Source organism: Haplochromis burtoni, unplaced genomic scaffold (assembly GCF_018398535.1).
Source record: "Haplochromis burtoni strain Fernald_Lab_line unplaced genomic scaffold, NCSU_Asbu1 Contig_71, whole genome shotgun sequence".
In the NCBI taxonomy this organism is placed as follows: Eukaryota; Metazoa; Chordata; class Actinopteri; order Cichliformes; family Cichlidae; genus Haplochromis; species Haplochromis burtoni.
Window position 1 is genome coordinate 1360135 of NW_024582432.1, and position 23467 is coordinate 1383601.

The window sequence follows — 23467 nt, forward strand, 5'->3', positions numbered from 1 at the left end:
GTGTTTCTCTGGAATCTGTGGCTCACATAAGCATCACCAATGGCTGTCTTTCAAAATTGTTTAGATTAGACAAATATCTTACTTTCCTTAGAAAGGGGTGGGGGGGAGCATTTAAAAGAATGACATCTGGCTTGCTAAGGATCAATCTATAAAGTTTATAGAAAATTCCACCATTGTTTTAAGACCAAAAAATATTACAAAATAGCTTTTTTGCACCAGATGTTTATTTGGGAGGCAGATCCATCATATTTATCTAGAACACAGCTGGTCGTGAGTCATTAAAAAATGAATGCAACAAAAAAGCATATAAAGAGTAGATAGTACACTGGATCTGATAATCAATAACGTTCCTTCCTATAGGTCAGCTGTTAGACACAGATTTCAGGTCAATACAGGGAAGTCGTTTCTAATAAAGCAGTTCTTCTCTGGATCAATCTTCCATTGCACCTGGGCTCCCATGTTTCATCCAAACATAAACCTTTCCTGCCTTAAAGACCTCATGCTGCCCCTCTCACTTTTTGAAGGAAGATTTCCCTCGTGCTACTCGTGTCAGAACGTTTATTTTTCCACTCCTGCTCCTTGGTATGAATTGCCGTGTCGTTTCCAGAGAGAAACAGTTGCATCACATTAGAAGTAGCACAGCTGAACCTGTGCTGTTGGTAGATTTACCTCATCTGACCTGCTAATTTGTGCCGCTCTTGATGCATTGCATTGGTTGTTATTGAAATGAACTGGCTGCTTCTGTGTTGGTTAATTAGCATATAGGAACACTGTGGACAGTAATTCGCCTTGTGTAGTAAGTCTGACAGAAAGTGTGTGACCAGTGAGGTTTCAGATTTTAGGATTTGCTGCCAGAAGCATGGTCTTGCACGAGGACTAACAATAAGGCTGGCTTTGATTTTGGGCATTGATCTGCCTCCTGTGGGTCGACTGCTTCATGTGAGAGCACTAAATCACCAGTGCACGCCACCGGTGTTTGAGAACAATAAAGTTTGACAAATTCTTGGCTAGTGAAAAACATGATTTTGAGTGCAAGGCTCCTATTCATAATTATGAAAAGCTTTTGTCACTGGAAACAGACTCAATAAAGAATGTTTGGAAAGTTGATGGGGAAATAATAAAAGTCAGAGTGAAATCTTTACTCTAGCTGGTTTTTCGGGTCAGTGATTGTAGATTAAATCAGCCTCGGTGCAGCATAAACCTCAGGCTCTGCTCAAAGGCGAGGTGAACAGAGATGAGTGTGATGGGTTTAGAGAGACAGCGAAGTTAAACACAGTGTTCTTCTGAAATATTGAGCAGCGCAGAGATCAGTGGGAAAGCGTTCCTTCAGATGCAAGCCTTAAAAGGAAGAAAAGTAGGTCACTGGAGGTCTTTACTTAAAGGTAGTTGCTGTGTTTTATTGTAGTATTGTGTTAAAAATTAAGACAGTGTATGAGTAATTCAAGATTTACCAAGAATTGTGTATTTCCCAAATCCAGGACAAAATGAGACTAGATGCCTGTTCAGAAAAAACGTCTTCCACATTTAGCACTTTGCCACAACAGCAGTCTTCTGCCTCTCTTCACATCTGTTACAGGCGAGTCTCTGTGAAATGAAATGAAATGAACTGGAGTGACACTTTCTAGAGTCTGATGAAAAGGTTCACTCAAAAGAACTCAACTTTAAACAGGGTGGTTATTATATAACATATAACCCTACAGTAAATGAGGAGCATGCAGTAGGTTTTGTTTTTGTGACCAGTTTGGTGATATAACCTGTACTTTTCTTCTCACAGGACCACTGGCTGCATTGTACAAGGATGTCAGTGTGGTTCACCCGTCCCTGCTGAGCTGTTTGGAGCCTTTGGAAAGTCAGCAGGTTCATGAGCTGCTCAGAAGACTTGGGGTTCACGAGCTAGAGCCTCAAGAGCTGCTGGAGCAGCACATCTACCCTACAATAAGGAACAACAAATGGAAGGTAACAAACACTGTAAATGAATATGAGAAAAAAAAATGATCAGTGATCTTTTTAAAAAAAAATTGGATGAATTTTCTTTCTTCTTTCTCTTATTTCTGTTTACCCTTTTCATTGAAGTCAAAGCCTACACCTGTGGTTGTGAGTTACTTGGTTTTCATCAAGCAGCACTCGTCCTCTAGCCAGGAGTACTCAGACACCGCAGTACCCGTCCTCACCTCCAGGGGTCTGCTGTGCCCATCCAATGAAAGGGTGCATTTCTCTGAAGAGTACGGAAACGTCAACTTACCATCGAAGCTGCCTGGTAAGGAGAATCCCACAGCTTTTATTAAAAGAAAGAATAACAGCTTGTGTTGTGTAAGGCGCACTGCAAGCCACTTTGCAACCCAACTTCACATCAAATCATCCTTTTCATGACGTTTCCCACATAATCAATTAACACTGATTAAGTCTGCTGTCAATAATACCTGCTCTCTTCTCTGCTCGGGTCTTGCTGCTGCTCCCCTTGCCTGTGTGAAAGGGACAGCAACAGCCTTGCCACCAAATCTAAATATCAGTGTTCCTGTGACTATTCTTATAATATTCTAGTAACAAAGGCCCATGCATCACAGGTACCTTGTTTGTATGACTGAACAACTCATTTTAATCAGTTACACTTTCAGTTACCAGGTTCAGCATTTCTTTGTTGATATTTCTTCTGTAAACCTTCGTGTTGCTGACTGTTGTGTTTCCCTTTCACCAGGCTATGATTGGATCTTGCTGAGTCCCTGCTATGTGCAGACAGACGGTGATGTGGCAGGATGGAGAGAGCTGTTCAGTAAACTGGGAATCAAAGATGGTCTCATCATCTGCAAACAAAGACAAACACTCACTGCTACAGAACTGGTGAGGACGATATTCCTGAACTGTTACCTCAGCTAAAAAAGAATGACACACAGCTCACGCTGCACTGATCCAGTCAGATAGGCAGAAAAAGATCAGACAAAGGTCATGATGGCTCTGCATGTAAGCACAGGTGATAAAAGGCTATGGATGTGTTTTGTAAGGGCAAAATATTTAGTGGTTCCATGGACACCAGAGGAAGACCAGATTATATGTCTGCATCTGTGAGTCATCGTGATGAGTAAGGTAGTGATTAAAGGACGAAAAGACTAACAATTATGAGTCGCACCAGAACTAGGAAGATCAATGGCTGCTTTGAGGATAAGAAGAAAAACAGGTGGCTGCTGAGAAATGTCACTCAGGCATAGTCGGAGGTGTGCAGCTCACACATTCCTGACGCCTATTTTAGACTGAGCCACAGCTACAGTGGAAAGTATGAGGATTTGTGATGATACTATCAGTCATGGTGTGACTGATACTACCTACATACAATGCTGGAAAATTGCGATAACATCATTCCTGTTTAAAAACACTGTATGCATCAGATGCTATTAACAAGTCATTACATTAAGGATTTTTTATGCTATTGTTAATGATGTTAAAGCAAAAGTAGGCTTTGCTCATTCTGTGGTTAGGGCCATGATAAGAAATCCTTCCAGAAGATCCATTTAGTAACTGTTCTAGAGCTGTTGGTTGTGTTATGCTGCCTATTAGCAGTAGAGTTTGCCCACTTGTTGTAGGATTGTGAATGTATAAATTATCTGACTCAAACGGCTAATTCAATTAAGTTCAATTCAGTTTTATTTGTATAGCGCCAAATCACACCAACAGTCACCTCAAGGCGCTTTATATTGTAAGGTAGTTGTAGGGTAGATGTATTATTGTAGACCCTACATTATAGGGCCTACAATAATTCATACAGAGAAAAAACAAACGATCATTTGGTCCCCTATGAGCAAGCACTTCGGCAAAAGTGGGAAGGAAAAACTCCCTTTTAACAGGAAGAAACCTCTGGCAGAACCAGAACTGGACCTTGTGTTTTTTTGTCAGTTGAACAGTCAGAATCAAAAGTGATTCACAGTAGTTTTAAAACTGATTTATCTCATTAAGCCATTTATAAAGCAAGTTAGCAGAAAAAAACTGTCTATGATTACTTTACTTGCAACTATAGGCAACCTGATCACATAAATCTATCAGTCTTAACAACTGTTTGTTGGTGTCCTATACTGTAACTGTATAAAAGTTGACAAAACAAAGTAAACACTAATTATTAAAGCGAGCAGGTTTTGGACCAATCAAAAAAAACTGGTTCTGGCTTTGTATGTGCCGCCAGCGATCAGTGTTCCTTGGACATGATCAGATTTCCTTCTTCTTCTTCTGGCTTTAGTAGATAACAACCTAAGAGAAGACACATTCAGTTTGCTACTGTAAGCCCATAAAGAAGCAAGCAATGCTTGCAGGACACCTCAGTTGATTTAACTTCAGATGGATTTGAACATTTAAAAGAGATGTCGATATCAGTGGTAAAGCTTACTTTTTTGCCATACTCCTCCACCAGGCCTCCAGCCCCTGGTCAGTCGAAAGTGCAACGTGGCGCCAAGTCCCAGGGGAGGGCTATGTACTCGACGACTACCCGTGTGAGGAATTTCACGCTCTGGCCACAGCAGAACTGCCTGGCTCCCTCTTGTTGCAGCAGAGAATGGCTTTGCTGGAGCTGCTGGAGGCCAACTGGGAAACTGGGTAACAATCACACCATGAAACACACCATGTTCCCCCTCCTGTGTAATGTTTTTCCAGTGGATTTTGCCCAATTTCAGGAAACAAATGGTCAGACTAATGGGTTTGGGATTAGTCAGCATCAGGTGGCAATTCCTATTGTTTCTACTGTGGCCATTAAGTGATTACTGTGTTAGAGTGCAGACATTGTTTGGCATCCATCCGTCCATTTTCTTCCGCTTATTGAGTTCAGTGTTGTGGGGAGAATGGAGCTTATCTAGGGCGAGAGAAAGTACACCGTGGACAGGTCACCAGTCTGTCGCAGGGCTAAAGTATAGAGACAGACAACATTTATCCTTAGAATTACCCGTTAACCTAACCCCATGCATGTCTTTGGACTGTGGGAGGAAACCGAAATTCAGTGTAGTTTCATTTTATTTATAAAGCTCTAAATCACATCAACATTTGCCTAGATTTGCTTTGTACTGTGAAGTAAAGAGCCTACAATAATGCAAAGGAAAGCCTAACAATTAGATGACCCCCTATGAGCAAGCACTTGGTGAGAGTGGGGAGGAAAAACTCCCTTTAACAAGAAGAAACCTCCAAGAGAACCAGACTCAGGAAGGGGGGTGAGGGGAGGGAGACAGGACAAAAGACACACTATGGAAGAGAGCCGGAGATCAATAATAACTAATGATTAAATGCAGCGTGTCATATAAACACATAATGGAAAAAGTCGGGCCTCCTGGGAAGTCCCCAGCAGCTTAGGCCTATTACAGCATAACTAAGGGAGGATTCAGGGTCACCTGATCAGCCTTAAAGATAAACTTTTAAAAATGAAAGTTTTACACCTAATCTCAAAAGTAGAGAGTGGGTCTATCTCCTGAATCCAAACTGCGAGCTGGCATTCTAGCATCCACAAGTAAACCTGCAGTCTCAGAGTCAAGTGCACCATTGGGTTTATATGGTGTTATGAAGTCTTTAATATAAAGTGGATTAAATAGCCTCTGTGTGTAAAAGGCCCCAGAATACATTGGAGCCCTGGACCTGTTGCTGCGAGGTGACAGGGCTGACCTCCCCAGCACCAGCAGTTCAAAATCATTTCTTCCTGAGGGAAAAAAGCAGTGACACACCGAGCTTTTGTTTGGGCTTGAGCTCACACAGGCATAACATTCGTAATCTGGATTTAGGTGCTTTTAGTGCGGTCCCATCTCATGAGTTCCTGTTATATTTGTGTGGGAACAGACAAGAGCAGTTTAGGTAAGGAGGTCACCCAAACTCATGCCAGTGAGCAGCACACAGCTGAATTATTTCTCGTGTAGATTTTCGTACCAGCTGTTGCTATACATCACATTTCAATGAATAATTAAAGGATCCCAAAATTGTTTTTGCGTGTTAAAACTCATTTATCATTTAGACTTTGGCTGACTGCCAAGCACTACCCTATAGGTTTTAAATTACAGCTATTCGTTGTGCCTGTCTGTGTGTCTACTTTTGCTTTTTCTCCTTCGTTTGAATTATCAGCAGCTTCATTTATGCTTGTAGTCCTTATCAACTGCACTGTTTTAGATGGTGTGGCTCCCGAACAGTTCTCAAATGCATCACAGTAGTGTCATTTTCAGTTTCAAAACAGTGACCTTTGAAAAAAGGGACTAAAGCACATGAAATTGAAGGAATGAATAGTTAACAATTAATCTTTAAATCAAATTTCAAGTACAGAATGAGTAAAAATAAATAAATAAATACTTAGTACTAATGTAATACATGTCCCTTATATATACCATACCATTCACTAGCTCTAGAAACTGGTGTAATTCTTTTCTTTTTCCTCCTATTTTAATCTGCTTTTTCTACTCTTTGCCCTGTATGATGTCAGTGAGTGGATAACCCTAATATGGTGATATCATTTCTGATCATGAAAGGGCAGCCAACCAGATGAAAGCTGACTTGAAAGCTGGCTTAAATGCAAAACAGTTTATTTTAGAAAGTAGGTGAACAGAGGGGCTTCACCAAGGCCCAATGTAAGAAAAATCTGGATGTTTTGAATGATGAATTATCCAAAGTCAGTCTAGTAAAGTCCAAATGACTGGAAATTCGCACAGTAGGTCCACTTTAATAAAGAAAGTCAAATAGACTGGCATTTATAAATCACTTTTCTAGCCATGTTTACCTACTTATGCACTCATTCATGCAGTGCTTTATTCTATTCATTTTATGCTATACACACAATCTCACACACCTATGAATGTATCAGTTTAACATCACTTTAAGACAAGAAGCTCAGTTCACCTCAAACCATTAAAACAGTAAATAGACGGGTTCTTATATAGAGCTTTTCTACTCTATCTGAGCATTCAAAGCGCTTTACACAACTTGCCTCATTCACCCATATCTAACATTCACACATTCCAGTGGATTTTTCGGAGAGCAACTTGGTGTTAGTATCTTGCCCAAGGATATTTAGCACCCATAGGTGGGAGAATTCCCATAAAGGCACGTGGAAAATGCTTAAGCAACAATATCTACCTTCTACAGGGTAACAGGATGGGGAAAGTGTTCCACAGCATATATGAGATTGACTCAGAGAACACTATTTTTTAACTGGTATCTATTGCACTGATCAGGTTGGTGAAAATTTATCTGTATATTTATCTCACAATGCTGCTGAGAATGTAGTTCACACACTTCTGTCACTTTTCTGAGTCATTAAATCAGGACAGCTGGAGAATTGTCAGCCATGCACTGTAATGACCCCACATTAATGGTGTCGCGTGTCGTCTGTAACATGTTGTGTTTTCAATCCACTGTAGAAGTGGGTTGAAAACATCTCAAACAGTCTCTTTCTCTGTCTCTTTCTTTCAGACATTGCTACTCTCAGTACCTCACAGCCCAGGTGATCGACAGTGATGGGCAACCAATCAAAAGCACCAAGTCTTCCTTCTACCATTCCTTGTGTCGTCTTGAATGGGTGCCAGCCTATCGCCCAAAACAAGGAGGCCAGCTGGACAGAAAGTACCTCTGTCCGAGCTCTGTCTACCTGTCATCACCTGAAGTCACCAACTTGCTGGGGACCCATGTCGACTATGTGGACATTAGCTCCAGCGATTTCAGCAGAGCTCTTGGTAAAAATGTGTCTTTTACAGTGGCGATTACTTTTGTCCATTGCTATTCTTGTTGGTTGTCCTGTAAAGGAGTCTGTAACTGTGTTCCTGCTCTTGTAGGGATGAGAGAAACAATCTCAGTGGATGTTCTGATTAACTATCTGAAAAAGTGGTGCATCAAACCAGAGGAAGATGTTCAGGAGCAGAGGCTCCCTGAGGATGAGTCAGAAAGGGGAACTTTCACTTCCACAATTCAGCACATCCACAACGTCTACACCTACCTGCAACAAAACTGTTCTCAGGGCAGCCTGAAGGAGCTCTTCCAGCATACACCTGCTGTGTTTATAGAGAACGAAAGGTACATTATCATCATTTTCAGCATACCTTTTCAGATTATTCTCAAAGTACCTGAAAACCACAAGCAGTACTTTGTTTCCTCAGGCGCAGTGATGACTGGTGCACTGGACGGTTCTACCACCTGAAAGAGGTGTGCTGGGGCGACCCAACAAACATGTTCCAGCGCTACAAAGAGCTCACACGTAAACCAGACAGCCCTGTCCGGGAGCCCAAAGTCCTATTTCCTTTCTATCACCGTCTGGAAGACATGAAAGACTTCTTCGTCAGGGTAAGCTGCCCTACTAAAGAAGAAAAGAAACATAAGGTTTCTTTTTGTTTTCTTTTTTTTCCCTTTGATGTCACTGTCAGCTTTTCAGCTTTACTGTCAATCAGTAAAAGCACTGAATCAACACATGAGAATAATGCAGATTTGCTTCTGTTAAGCTAACAAGAAAGCAGGTTTTATTCAGCACAGTGAGATCAGTGTGAAGACAGATTGTGTAGCCATGCTCTGAGTTAGTTCTGAGGATACTGAATGGTATTTTGGTATGGATTCAATGCTTTAGTCATTTTTCAAAAAACAAAGCTCACATGATTTTTCTTTCTCGAAGTGTAAAATATGACCTACTGATTATCTACAGAGAGGTTGTTTACTTCCCATCAGTCTGGGTGTCCATAGGTGTACTTAGCATTTGGGTGCAACTGTCAGGTTTCCTGGTATAACTAAGATATCATTGTATACAAACTCAGATTAATTTTAAAAAGCCATTTAAAAGTCTTAAACTTTCTGTTACTGTTCTTGTGCTAGAATTGGCTGTAGGTCACCTAGAGGGTAGTTGTTGAAAAGGATTGTGTGGTTGTATTGTGTTTGGGCTAGAGAGCCATTGGATTTTTATTTTTGAGTACTGCCTATAAAATTTCAGAGTGGGAATTTTCATCACAATTGTCTGCTTTATTGTAGATTTGTCTTCAGATTTCCTTCATAACTAAAGTAAAGCAGCTCCATTATTCCTACATAGCAAATACTGATTGTGCTAAGTAAAACTTTATTGGCTAGCTAGTTAGCCATTTAAACAATGGCTTGCTCTGAGCGATGGGTTGCTCTGACTATCGTCAGAGCGCTTGCTCATACAGCAGGGGTGCCTAGTGGTGCCATATGGGGCAACTAAAAACACTGGGCTGGCACACCAACAGAATCTCCAGATTTATTATGCTGTTGTCAAATTTAGGTTTCTAGAAAAAATATGACAAAAAAGAGAGAAAGAAAATAATTATATGCCTAGTTAATTTCTTGCTATTAAAGATGATATCACTGAAAATACAGTTCAAATTCAAATTCAAATTCAAATTCAAATTTTATTTGTCACGTACACAGTCATACACAGTACGATATGTAGTGAAATGCTTGGACAACTGCTCGTGACCTAAAGAAAACAAAAAAGGAAAAGGCTATGAATAAGATAGGAAATAAATATGAAAAATTAAAAAGGGTAAATTTAACTAGGAAGGAATAAAATATAAATTAAGGTTAAAAATGAAATAACTGTACAACACAAATTAGAATGAAGGGTAAATTTAACTGGGAGAATAAGATAAAATATATAAATTAAAGTTGAAAATAAAATAACTGTACAACAAAATACACAATACACAATATAGAACTGTATAAGAATGTATGAAGAAATATAAATATAAATAAATATATACACAATAACAGACAAATAGGCAATGTCTCAAATCATTGTAGGGTGTCTTCCTTTCTCTTTTGCTCATGTGTATTAGAATTATTACCAACAGAGGACCATCTTGCCAAAGGGGGGGAAGCAAATTTTAGGTGGCAGCCAGTGCTTGCCTTGGCCTCCCCTTGGTGACACCCCTGTCAGAGAGGATCATATGACTTTCGGGGTTTTCTCTGTTAGGGTCTTTACCTTACAATTTAAAGCACCTTGAATGAATTGTGATTTGGGAATTTGATATAAATCAAATTGAGTTTAAAAAAAATAAAGGAGGACCGACTGTTAACAAAAATGCAGTACTATATACTAATAATAATACTAATACTAATTCAACTCTTTGTGTCTGCATTTCTTTCTCTCATGCATAGCTGCTGAATGTGGAAAACGACCCCAACATGAACCAGTATGTTGGCTTGTTGGAACTGATCTGTTCCTCCTGTCCCATACCAACTGCTGAAGTGCTACAGGATGTCTCGATCCTCTATGCCAGACTTGGTAAGAACATTTAGATTGCCTTTCTTTCATTGACTCATACATTTGTTTACTGTTGATGTCCCATCTGCCAGCAGCTCATTATTTCCTGCTCAATAGTCTCTCCATTGACTAGCTTGATTTGATACTTGATCCTTCCTCTGTTTTTCTTTACATAAAATATTTTAATGCAATGTTGTATTTGTTTTAACAGCTAAAAACTGTAAGTCCAAAATGTCCGGAGACCAGGAAAGAATTCCTCAGTCCAAACTTAATCACAGTTACTGCTCCACTTTGAAAGGTGAGTCATGTATCTATTCCAAAAACAACGCACCTTTCTTTACCTGTTCACACAGAATTTCTGTTGGAAATCCAGCATTATCTGCCATTTGTCAGTGTGCCGCATGCTTTAAATGCAGCTGGGATGAATTTGTTGCTGCAGGATTAAAGCATTTTGAACTTAGGACTGAAGACAGTCAGACTGCACTGTCTGGAGTGGGAATGTTTATATTTTTTACATTTAGCAATACTCTTGTAGTACCTGCGGAAAAATATTTATTCAGATGATAAACTTGAAACAATATAAATACTCAGCAGATCCTTTGTGCAGAAAGCTGAATGTAAGCATCAGGTGAAAGATGTGACGCAAAGATATTGTGTGAGGTAAAAGACATGGGTGCATGTTAGTGTTCTTAGAATGATGGAAAGTTGTTATGGCAGTTTGGATCACCAGTATGGTCAGCAGTTACAACAGCATGTGTCAAAGTTAATAAAGCAGTCAATTAAAGTAAACCTTGGTGCAGATTGCTGCAACTTGCATCATAAACCATTAAAATATGAGCACACAGAGAACCAACTTAACAGTCAACATCAGGCAGTTCTTTCTACTTTTGTATCTATATGATGCTGACCGCAGATATGTTTTATATGGTCAGCACAGAAGTCCCGCCCACCTGCCGGGCAACCAAAAGATGGTTGGCTTCAAATAAGTGGAAGGGAGATGAAATGCTAAATCGAAATCTGCATTTAGTGTGAACCTCTTACAACCAACCTGCAGCTTTTGTAGTACAATGAGAAAAAAAGTCATGCTAAATGTCTACAGCTTATTCTGTGTGTACCTTTGCTGTTTATGTGTTACGTGTCTGATTTATATGGTTGTGTGCATGTCTGATAGGGATGGTGTCTGATAAGAAGGTCTTCCCTACTAAGAATAACAACTGGGTGAGTCTGGCACATAAGCCTATGATCAGTGACAGCAAAGAGCTGGAGAAGATCTTCAAACCTCATAAGCAGGTGCGTCTGCTCAACCTGCCCCCACCAAAGAAGAAGACGGCGCTCAAGAACAAGACAGGAAACTCTGGTATAGTGCTTTTACATTTTTATTGTTTGCGTTAGAATATACTGTGATTGATACTTTCATGATTTTTTTTCTCTTAATAGACGCGGCAGATCGAACTGCATTCAGTGAGGAAGACAGACAACTGTTTCTGGATATCTGTGGTATTCGTCAACTCTCCGAATGTGTCAAGAGTGAGCCTCTGACTGAGAACCTGAGGCCCTGTCCGTCCATGCAGAGCCTGGTGCGCTGGATTGTTCCCTACGTTCAGAGGTTTCTCTATCACCATGACGAACTGAATGAAGTCTATTCAGAGCTGACTGAACAAAACATAGCAGGAAAAATCAAGCACCTCTACTTTGCACAGGTAAGAGGATAAATCTGAAGGAATTGTCAACCCTAATTTGTCTTATTTTTTTCTCTTAAGAGTCTTCTTGTAGGTGCATCCACAACACCTAAAGCTCTGAAAGGAAGAAAGCATGAAAACAAAGACAACAAATATGCACTCCTTTGTTTCTGTCTGATTATTCACAGGTGGGCAAGCTATACATTCGCCACCAGCTGGATGTAGCTGACGATGAGGACCCTGTGATTGAGTTGGTGGATGTCATCTGTCTGCTGAAGGATAAAAAAGAGCTTTACATCCAGAAAGATAATCTCTCAGCTGAGCTGGACATCTGCAGGTTTGTGTGTGATGGACGGTCACAGAAATTAATTTCTCCATCTAAATGATTCTTAAATGTCTTAAATGTCTTAATCATGACTTAGTCAGTGATGTTTTTCAACCTTCACTAAGTCAGGAAAAGTTCAAGAAAGTCTTGTAGAACAGTTCAGTGTTAAATGTTGGTGTCCAAGTCTTTTTCTATGAACTCCACAGAACTCTATTTTATTTTCCTTCGTTTTGCAGTTTTATGTGTAGTCATTAGAAAAATATTGAATTGAATTTGGAGGGAAACACAGAGTAGAACCTCATCATTATATGCATTACTATAGCATATGTGTGTTCAGAACATGTAAACAGCTATTAAAGAAATACTAATATCAACAGAAACTATTAAGTTCTGCAAGCTCTGGCACTGAAGTTCTAGCCATTTTCCCCAGAGTGTTTCTCATTGAGATATAAGTGAATTAATAAACCCCTTTATTATCAGATTATTTCTACAATTAATTTTTAATATGGCATCGAGTCTTAGCTGTCAGTTGAGATCCATGCATCCACATGATTTTATTAATATGATGAAGACTCATATTGATCTTTGCTGAATTTCAGAAGTCCTTCGCTCACATGCATTTAAGTCTCATAAAGAGAACATATCCTGAGTAAGCTGTTCATAGACTTACCCTGTACATGCTTTGGCATTTGTCTTACAGTAGCTTGCAATGCTGTGTGTGTTTCAGGGAGGTGGTGAAATTGTTTTGCACAGAGAGCAGCCACCAAAAGGAGCTGATACATTTCCTTTCTGGCCTGATAACCTCGCGCAGTGTAAGTGATATATAATTCCTTCCAGCATCGATCACTAATCCACAACCAGTGAAAAGAGTCTTTAGTCATTTGCACTTTTTCATCCTGCCACTTGCACAAACTCACCACATAGCTGACCGTAGTGCCGGGTAACGGCCCTTTCCCTGGAGAGCAGTTGCATTTGCATTATTTGCCGACTCACAGAGCAGTGCAGCAGCAAAAGATGCTCAGATCTGGCCTCAGCTTTGATCCTGCTCCACTGATCATTCTCTTCTGGTTTTCCAGAAGTAGAACAGAGCTGCGTTATATAATCAGTTTTGACATCTGGATCAAATGTTTGATTTAGGTTCCATTTTGGGATTTTCCAAAGTCAATAAAATGAAATTCTTCAGTGTCTGATTAAAGGCTTTAATGATCTGATTCTGTAGTGTAACATCCCTTTACACTGCAGTCAGACAGATATGAGAGGCTTAGGGGAAATCTGGCTCCCAACTTATTATATTCACTTATTACTTAGAGTATCCCAGGAAGTTGATGACTAGAAGTTCGTGTTAATTCATCGGAGTTTTACTGAGAATGTCTGTCGTTGCCACTGTTGGCAAGAGAATCTGAAAAGACAGACCTCAGATCTAGTCAGCACTGGTCTTATTATGTAGTGATTTTATAAGGAGGAACAGGGAGAATCAGACAGATGATGAATGGATCAGACCTCTGTGTTCCTCCTAAATAACTCAAATGCAAGTCCCACAGGTCTTCCAGTGTGAATAAAATTATGAAATGCAATTAGTTTTGTTCTTTGATACAAAACAAATGCTATATGCTGTCCAGGCAACAATAAACATGAAGCATGCGGACGTGCCAAAACTGCAGTTCCTTCCATTTGAGGCAGGCTCCTAAGGCTTTGTCTGTACATTGCACCTGGTACAGTTTATGGATGCAGCTTGTTAGCTATGTTAGTTAGCTGTAGCAGTTACCTTAGCACTCCTGTGTCTCATCTGATTATGGTCATTTCTGGATGTAAAAAAAAAAGAACATGGCAGCAGGCAAAATGTAAATGTTTTAGTTTCAAAATACAAAGTCCACAAACCACTGGTGATATCATGTTGCTACGTCCATCTTTTTTATACAGTCTGTCAACCTTGCCTAATATTATGTGTATGCCGTGTATACTATAATAACTACAATAACTATAATAAATACATATGCAGGACCCAAGAGCCCTGAAGAGATTCTTGGCTAAAGAGGAAATCAGAGAGCTGCCCAGTGAGGAGGAACTGTGGGAGGTCCCAGAGCCTCACAAACCAGACATTCCCCCTGAAAGAGGTACAGAAGACACATGGTGGAAAAAACACACACACAGCCATCCTGTCACACATGAAATGTTGGATTTACATAAATCTCAGAACATATCTGTCAGTCAGGACAACAGTGACCCCCTAGGCCACAGAGGTAGTAACCTTTTGGAAAAACAGCGTAACCGATAGGTTATCGTTATGTTGATGGAATTTGATCGAACAGAATGCTAAAGGTGAAAGTTGAAAAGTCAAAGCTTCCACTTGTTTCCATTAATTTATCCACCATAACAGACACATTAACTCTCAAAGCGAAATAGGTTTGATTAAAATAACAGTTTAATTGAACGTAGCATTGCTTGATGTCATTGCGATGGCTCTGTTTACACTCTTCTACACCTCTAATTGGCTATTTTCACACACACCATGCGATTTAAGCTGCTGTAACCCAGCCACACCTGCTGCACATCTGCAAGCTGCTTTGCAACCCAGCGCCACTCCAATGTTTTTCTTTCATTTTGGCTTGTCTGCATGGGTCGGACTTGTCATTAACACCTGCTCTCCCACAACAGAGCCATAGTGCCAAAAATATATATCAGTAAATAAGGTTCTTTGTTACTCTATAGTGCTCCTCACTGATTTACTTACCTTTGTGAAATTGCAGAATGTTTGAAAAACAGCCTGAAAAATCCACGTGTTCAGCCCAGTGTTGATGTGCATGAGAATCACAGTTTGATGCAGAATATCAGCTCTGTGCTACAACTGCAACACGAGCTGAATCCTAAAACTCACTGCTGCTTCCTCTCACGCTTCCATCTGCAGTTCCTCCAATTCTCTCTGTGACACTTGCCCCCATTTCCATTATCATTTCATAATATTCAAAGTGTTTTTCTTCGCAGTCTCAGCCTCACACAAACACTCCTTCGGCACACACACACACACACACAGTGCACATAACTGGTGTGTTTCTCGCATATGCTAATTCGAGTTTGTTCACTCTTGTGTGTGGTGACATAAAAGAGCAGCTGTTGCCAGGGCTCAAAGAGCAAGAGGAGCAGATCCCATACTGCAGCAGAGAGCACACACATACACACACATACACACACATTTTACAAGGATTAATATGATCAAAGACTTTTTCATTACACATTTTGCTTTCATGGCACAACAGCTCTGAGACAGGCTCACACTGTGTATGATTGGTGTTTTATTTAAGGTTTCATTTCAATGTTTCCTTTATATTCTTTGGATTTAACTGAAACTATTATCCTCCAGTGCTGTCAAGGAGTTTCTCCTCCACCAGCTCCACAGTCGAGCCATCTCACCCTGGACAAGAGGACGGGGAACAGACGCTGGTGTGCTGGCCTCCTCGAGCACCAATACACAGCACAGGAGGCAGTCGAGCTGGTACTTAATGCAGATGCTCAGAGTAAAGAAAATTTTGTTTATATTAGCAGTATAAAAAGTGCATGTTTCATTTGTCACATTTGTCAGGAGGTCAGGAAGATAGCAAAGTGGTGGAGGCTGTCATGAAGATGTGGCCTCCTCCAGCTGGACCGAAAGAACAAGGCCTGGAGATGGAAGTCGCACCCAGAGGAAGCAGCCACGAAGGAAACCATCCACCCAGAAGCAGCAGCAGCACCAACAGACCTGCAGACCAACCCAGCCTTCAGAGGCTTCCCAGTCATCCAGAGCAAGCTAACACAACTGCTGCTGCTGCAAACACCAACACACCACCACCACCAGGTTTCACATTCAAGATCCTTAAAAACACAGATATTCGGTTCAGTTTTATTTATATAGCACCAAATCACAACAAATCACATCAAGGTGCTTTGTATTGTAAGGTAAAGATCGTACGATAATACAAAGAAAACCCCAGCAATCAAACAACCCCCTGTGAGCAAGCACATGGCAGCAGTGGGAAGGAAAAACTCCCCTTTAACAGGAAGAAACCTCCACTTGAATAATTAGATTCCTGCACCAGTTAACATTCTGATATCAGAGGTGACACTTCTCCATATTTATGCTGCAGCAGAAAAAAAGAGTTATTGACCTGCCTAATCTAGTAAACTTTCAGGTGGTTTAGTGATTTTGCCGCTGCAGGCAGGTTTGTGGGTTTCCAGTATAGCGAGGGTCTCTGGATGAGAGATAACAGCTTAGGACTTTTTCGTTTTTCAGTCAATAGCAACAAATGCAACTAAATTTTATAGAACGAAACTGAAGCCAAAATAAACACACTTCTGTTTACTAGAATCTGACGCACAAGTGAGTCAGATTTTCACAAAAAACAAACAAAAAAACATCACAGTTTTAAGATGGATTTGACTATTAGCAATTTATATTCAATTCAGTTTTATTTATACAGCACCAAATCGCAACAACAGTCGTCTCAAGGTGCTTTATATTGTAAGGTAGACCCTACTATAATACATACAGAGAAAAACCCAACAATCATATGACCCCCTATGAGCAAGTACTGTGGCGAGAGTGGGAAGGAAAAACTCCCTTTTAACAGGAAGAAACCTCCATCTGCCGCGACTGGTTTGGGTGAGAGAAGGAAGACAGGAGATATATATGAAAATGATTTTCTTCTTCCTCTGCTCAGGCTGTTTGTGTTAGAAATGGACAAAGAATAAATGTGTGCAGCTTTAAGTGTTTTACCTTTGCAAAATTATATTTTCACCACAGGGCAGAATGGTAACACAGAACCGTCTTTCTCAGTTTGTGATAATCACAAGAAACTGAAAATACTTACGGAGAGGGAGAGACAGGTAGATTAAAAAATCGTCCACAATAAGTTAGTTTTATTGTCTTAACCAGCTGCATCTTGCATTATCAGTTAAGATGTTGATTTTAGCTTGTTAGTGAGCAAAGACACAACACTACAAACAGAAAGTTCTTGTGTAATTCTGCGTTGTGTCATTATTCCCAAACTGTTACAGCACATCCTGTAAAAACTAACGTTTTCCATTTGGTGTTGTCTGTCACCAACAGAGCGCCGTCAGCAGAGTGAGACCACTCGGTCTGACACAGCTGAAGGTGGAGAGAAAAGCCTTGCAGCTCCCAGACCTCCACCGAGTCCTCCATCTGAACCACCTGCTGAGACAGCCAGCAGCCAGCCCGTTCCAAACAGCCTGTAGGCTTCTTCTCCTCTTCCCAAATATGTAAAATATTCAGAAAATGTTGATTTTCACTCTTACTGAGTATGTATTCCTAATCTCTCTCCTTTGTCTCTCTCTGTCAGTGCTGTACCTGAGGCTGTGGTGCTTTCTAGTACTTTCCAGGGGACTGCAGCAGCTGCTGCAGAGATCCGTCCTCCTCTGAACCTGGACTTTCCTCACTGGAACAAAACCAAGGCCACACTTGAAGACATGGAGCTCACCTGCCAGAGACCCACCACCGTCAGTATACCGACTGCAAGCTTTGGTTTCCTAGTCGCTGGTTATCAAGTCTTCCCTAATAGCTCCTCTGTTTTGTAGGTGGTCTTATCAGAAGACGAGATAGACGTGGCAGCGATCGGCGAATGGGGGGAGCAGCTGGTCAACTCCTTCCTGTGCCACTGGAGAGATAGCAGCGACACTGGACGACCCACGCACGTCATGTGGTGCAATCAGAGCGGGGAGACCGGTCAGCCATACGACTTTAAGCTCACCTTCGGATCCACAGGAGAGCCTGAGGTGGTGTATGTGGAGGTGAAGTCGACTATAAAGAAAGAGAAGTCATTTATCCACATGTCTGCCAACGAGCTGGACTTTGCACTGAAGGAGAGGGAACGATACCACATATACAGAGTGTACAGCACTGGAGATGCTCAGAACGTACGCCTTTGTCGGATTCAGAACCTAGCGCAGCATCTCCACACCAAAGACTTAGCTCTTTATCTGTTTGTGTAGTTCCTTTTAAAATCTGTGGAGGTATTTGCACAAGTTGCCTAAAATAATTTTGTGTAATTTTTAATGTTCGTAGTAAATGCACTGATTTGAGTCCTTTTAGCTGTATATTGTGCCGTTTATGTTTAATGTATTACCTGCTTTTGAGCAAAAGATACATTTTGCTCCTTTTAATGTCAACTGTTTTCCATATTCAGTGAAGTTAAGCAATCTGCTAACCTTTTTTACTTTCTGTACCATTCCTTTATTCCTTTGAAATAATAAAAGTGTGTCTATTGAAGAGTTTCTTTTATTGAATTTCAAGGTACTTTATATGTTTACATGACGAGAAACCCATCATCCAATGTTTCCCTATAAGCAAACACTTGGTGACCGTGGGGAGGAAGAACTCCCTTTTAACAAGTGACCTCAAGTGGAAGATGAAGGACAAGAAAGGAGGATGCAAAGAGGAGCATAGTGAGGCTATGAACACCAAAGAGGATTAAACAGAACCTACAGGAGAGAGAAGACAAACGTTAATGACTCACAGTAGTACAGTGGGGCAAAAAAGTATTTAGTCAGCCACCGATTGTGCAAGTTCCCCCACTTAAAATGATGACAGAGGTCAGTAATTTGCACCAGAGGTACACTTCAACTGTGAGAGACAGAATGTGAAAAAAAAATCCATGAATCCACATGGTAGGATTTGTAAAGAATTTATTCGTAAATCAGGGTGGAAAATAAGTATTTGGTCACCTCAAACAAGGAAAATCTCTGGCTCTCACAGACCTGTAACGTCTTCTGTAAGAAGCTTTTCTGTCCCCCACTCGTTACCTGTATGAATGGCACCTGTTTGAACTCATCATCTGTATAAAAGACACCTGTCCACAGCCTCAAACAGTCAGACTCCAAACTCCGCCATGGCCAAGACCAAAGAGCTTTCGAAGGACACCAGGAAAAGTATTGTAGACCTGCACCAGACTGGGAAGAGTGAATCTACAATAGGCAAGCAGCTTGGTGTGAAAAAATCAACTGTGGGAGCAATCATCAGAAAATGGAAGACATACAAGACCACTGATAATCTCCCTCGATCTGGGGCTCCACGCAAGATCTCATCCCGTGGGGTCAAAATGATCATGAGAACGGTGAGCAAAGATCCCAGAACCACACGGGGGGACCTGGTGAATGACCTGCAGAGAGCTGGGACCAAAGTAACAAAGGTCACCATCAGTAACACACTACAACGGCAGGGAATCAAATCCCGCAGTGCCAGACGTGTTCCGCTGCTGAAGCCAGTGCATGTCCAGGCCCGTCTGAAGTTTGCCAGAGAGCACATGGATGATACAGCAGAGGATTGGGAGAATGTCATGTGGTCAGATGAAACCAAAGTAGAACTTTTTGGTATAAACTCAACTCGTCGTGTTTGGAGGAAGAAGAATACTGAGTTGCATCCCAAGAACACCATACCTACTGTGAAGCATGGGGGTGGAAACATCATGCTATGGGGCTGTTTTTCTGCCAAGGGGACAGGACGACTGATCCGTGTTAAGGACAGAATGAATGGGGCCATGTATCGTGAGATTTTGAGCCAAAACCTCCTTCCATCAGTGAGAACTTTGAAGATGAAACGAGGCTGGGTCTTCCAACATGACAATGATCCAAAACACACCGCCCGGGCAACAAAGGAGTGGCTCCGTAAGAAGCATTTGAAAGTCCTGGAGTGGCCTAGCCAGTCTCCAGACCTCAACCCCATAGAAAATCTGTGGCGGGAGTTGAAAGTCCGTGTTGCTCGGCGACAGCCCCAAAACATCACTGCTCTCGAGAAGATCTGCATGGAGGAATGGGCCAAAATACCAGCTACTGTGTGTGCAAACCTGGTAAAGACCTATAGTAAACGTTTGACCTCTGTTATTGCCAACAAAGGTTATGTTACAAAGTATTGAGTTGTATTTTTGTTATTGACCAAATACTTATTTTCCACCCTGATTTACGAATAAATTCTTTACAAATCCTACCATGTGGATTCATGGATTTTTTTTTTCACATTCTGTCTCTCACAGTTGAAGTGTACCTCTGGTGCAAATTACTGACCTCTGTCATCATTTTAGGTGGGGGAACTTGCACAATCGGTGGCTGACTAAATACTTTTTTGCCCCACTGTATATTATATGTTTGAGGAGGGAAAAGAGGCGAGGGAAGGGTAAGTGCATCAGAATAAAACATTAATTTGTACAGCACTTTACAAAACAGTTACAACGTGCTTAAAATAGTTCAACCAAAAGAAAGTGCTCATTGTGTCAAAATAAAGCTCAAAGATCACAACCAGACTAGGGGCATAATACTTACATAATACTTAATGTTGGAGGACAGATTTCCATGTTTTTCCAAGCCACTGGCCACCTTTGGGTCAGACCAATAACTGGAGACTTGATATTTGGAATCACTGAGCTAAAAGATCTTTTGTGACACCCATCATGTAACATCAGGCAAAGTCCCCCAGCAGTCTGACCCTGTGCTAAGGGATGGTTCATGGTCACCTGATCCAGCCCAAACTCTGAGCTTTATCAAAAAGGAAAGTTTGAAGTGTAATCTTGGAAGAAAAGAGGACAGCTCTGTTTCCTAAATCCTAACTGGAAGCTGGTTAGAAACTCTGGGAACCACAAGTAAACCAACAGTGTGAACTTAACAGGGCGGCAACAAAGAGACACTAATATGAGGAAAATACAACCTCTCGTTATTTGTTTCTGGTACATGTTAGTAACTGTGATTCGGCATTTTTGGTCAACTGAAGACTTTTCAAGGAACTTTTAGAACAGCCTGCATTACAGTTGGAATTACATTGTCCAGCCTTAAAGTAATATGGCTGCCTCTACCTAAGCCAGTTCTGGTTTTGAGCTCACCTCTCAAATTCATTCTGATATAGTTAGAAGTCTGACTAAGCCCTGATATTCTGTCTAGTTCAACCATTACTGCAAAGGGAAGCTAATGAAATCCCCGCCTGCTACGGTGGTCTTTGGACCCCCTCTTTGACAGCCACACCCTGTGTAGCTTCTGTAGGACAGTAATATCTCCAAAGCAGGACACTTATTAGGCATGTGAGGAGTGCTAGTGGAGAGATCAGAAACAGCCTGGGGAAACGGCACCTCCCTATTTTCATCTCATGATGCAACCTTATGGTAACCAGAGGGCTGTTTCCTGCAAAGAATCAGTCACGGGGAGCACTGAGGCACAAAATGTACAAAATAAATCAATAGTAGAGGGTTATTCCTGTAAAGCAGCAAAGGGGTCCTGAAATGATTTGTCTACAATCCTTTGCAGCATTTTACATTCTGTTGGAGGGCCAATAAAGTATTTTGAGTGTTGTCATTATATCGTGCAGCACAGAGCTGAATATTGTGCTGATGTTTTGTGATATGAGGCCACAGGCATGAGTCAAAAAGGAGATGACTAGCAGGTGATGTTTGTTTTCGTAAACAACACATTGATATTAGAAGTGGGACTCTTCTTGCACTGCATAGCTGCCCCCCTCTGTACTGGACTCATGCTGCATTCATGTGTAGCTTGTAAACTCAACATTCAGTTGTTTTTATGGTTGCTGTTGTAAGCTAAAGCATGGGGCGTGCTGCCACTTGGATCTCAGCAAAATACCATTTAGATCTGTATCAGACTCCAGACTTGTTTTTAAAGATAGAATCCATAAGACAAATAATACTGTCACGGTTTAAGTTATATTCTTTGATTTATTGTTTTTCATGGGTTTGGTTTTCTTTATTGTTTTCTGCTTGTGTTACTTTTATAGTTTCTAGTTCACTGTATCTTCCCTCTGTTCCATGTTTACTTACTCTCGTCTCCGTGTTTCATGTTCCCTTTGTTCCCCTTGTCAGTCACGTCTCCACTTCACAGTGTCTAGTCTGCGTCTTTGTGAAGGTTTCATGTTTCCTGTTTTATTTTGATAGTTCCTTGTCCTGTGTTCAGTGCATTCAGATTTGTTTCCTCCCTGTCTTGTTATGTCAGATTAGACCCAGCTGTGGTTCCCTCCTGTTTCCCATTCCCTCGTTACTCCCCTGTGTGTTTAAGCCCTGTGTTGTCCTCTGTCCGTTGTTGCATTGTACCATCTCATGTGCTGTAAGTTTCGCTGTGCTTCTGGTTTCTATCATTCTTAGTTCTGTGCACCTTATTTTCTAGTGATTCTAGTTACCATGTTCAGGGTTTTGGTTTGTTTTTTGTAAAGTTACTTTATGGAGGATTTTTCTCAGCGAGTAAAGCTGCTGCTTTAAGTTTACGTTCCGTGTACGAGTCCTGCATTTGGGTCCATCCTGCCTGCCACACATGACAAATACTAAGCGGAGTTTTCTTTTATAATTTGCTGTCCACATGATGAAATTTCCCACGTGTGGGACTAATAAAGGTTATCTTATCTTACCTTAAATTAGTCTTGGAATGAAATGCTACACATGGATAGCCACCACCATAGTAATAGCAACATAAGGACCTTGGAAATTGATCACTCGAGAACAAAACAAGTATTTGCAGAATCACTAATATGTGTACAAACAAAGCTGAAGCTGCAATGGCCAGAACTAGATAGCATTATGAATTTGGTAATAAGACTGGCAAACTACAGCAGATATTTAGAAAACCCAAAAGATATAAATCTGGAATTTAAAAACTAATATCAAGCCTTATATGAGACCGACTATGATAGTGACAGTACTGAAATAAAACAATTTCTAAGTGAATTACCTCTGCCAAAGATTAGCACAACAGATAAACACATAGTGGAGAAAGAAACATCAGAGGACGAGTTTCTTCTCGCTGTTAAATTGTTACAAAACAAAAAAGCCCCAGGCCCCGATAGATTTCCGACTGAATACTTCAAGACTTAACAAAAATCTACTAACCCCTCTCACAAACACGATCAAGAATACTTTTCAAAAGGCGGCACTCCCTCGGTCTTTTGTGCCTGCAACAATAATATGACTTCCCAAACCTGGGAAGGATTCACAGAGGTAATTTTAGGCCCCTCAACCTCCTCGAGTCAGACTATAAGGTATTGCCTAATTTTTATAGCATTTCAAATAGAAAAAGTTATTTATAAAATTATTCAAGCAGACCAAACAGATTTTGCTAAAAACAGGCAAGCAGCTGATAATGTTCGGAGGCTGTTTCATATAATTCAGATAAAACTGAGGTTATTGTACTCGGCCCTGAAAAGCTTAGAAATATGGTATCTAACCAGATTCTTACTCTGGATGGCATTACCTTGGCCTCCAGTAACACTGTGAGGAACCCTGGAGTCATTTTTGACCA

General features: G+C 40.9%; 1 protein-coding gene across 6 annotated transcripts in view; it reads left to right on the forward strand.

Annotated features, from left to right (window-relative positions):
* The window catches only part of wu:fj29h11 (protein NO VEIN), a 43773-nt gene extending 25318 nt beyond the window's left edge, over positions 1 to 18455 (forward strand). For all 6 annotated transcript variants that reach the window (XM_014334033.2, XM_014334032.2, XM_042221651.1 and 3 more), the window contains 19 exons: positions 1775 to 1956; positions 2074 to 2257; positions 2696 to 2838; positions 4394 to 4575; positions 7414 to 7673; positions 7773 to 8010; positions 8094 to 8277; positions 10093 to 10219; positions 10410 to 10496; positions 11370 to 11555; positions 11636 to 11898; positions 12066 to 12214; positions 12930 to 13014; positions 14202 to 14316; positions 15561 to 15692; positions 15780 to 16031; positions 17283 to 17424; positions 17533 to 17689; positions 17768 to 18455. In XM_014334033.2, the coding sequence (XP_014189519.1) occupies positions 1775 to 1956; positions 2074 to 2257; positions 2696 to 2838; positions 4394 to 4575; positions 7414 to 7673; positions 7773 to 8010; positions 8094 to 8277; positions 10093 to 10219; positions 10410 to 10496; positions 11370 to 11555; positions 11636 to 11898; positions 12066 to 12214; positions 12930 to 13014; positions 14202 to 14316; positions 15561 to 15692; positions 15780 to 16031; positions 17283 to 17424; positions 17533 to 17689; positions 17768 to 18181 (3482 nt within the window). In that variant the 3' untranslated portion in view covers positions 18182 to 18455. The remainder of the gene's footprint in view (positions 1 to 1774; positions 1957 to 2073; positions 2258 to 2695; positions 2839 to 4393; positions 4576 to 7413; positions 7674 to 7772; positions 8011 to 8093; positions 8278 to 10092; positions 10220 to 10409; positions 10497 to 11369; positions 11556 to 11635; positions 11899 to 12065; positions 12215 to 12929; positions 13015 to 14201; positions 14317 to 15560; positions 15693 to 15779; positions 16032 to 17282; positions 17425 to 17532; positions 17690 to 17767) is intronic.
* Positions 18456 to 23467: the final 5012 nt, after the last annotated feature.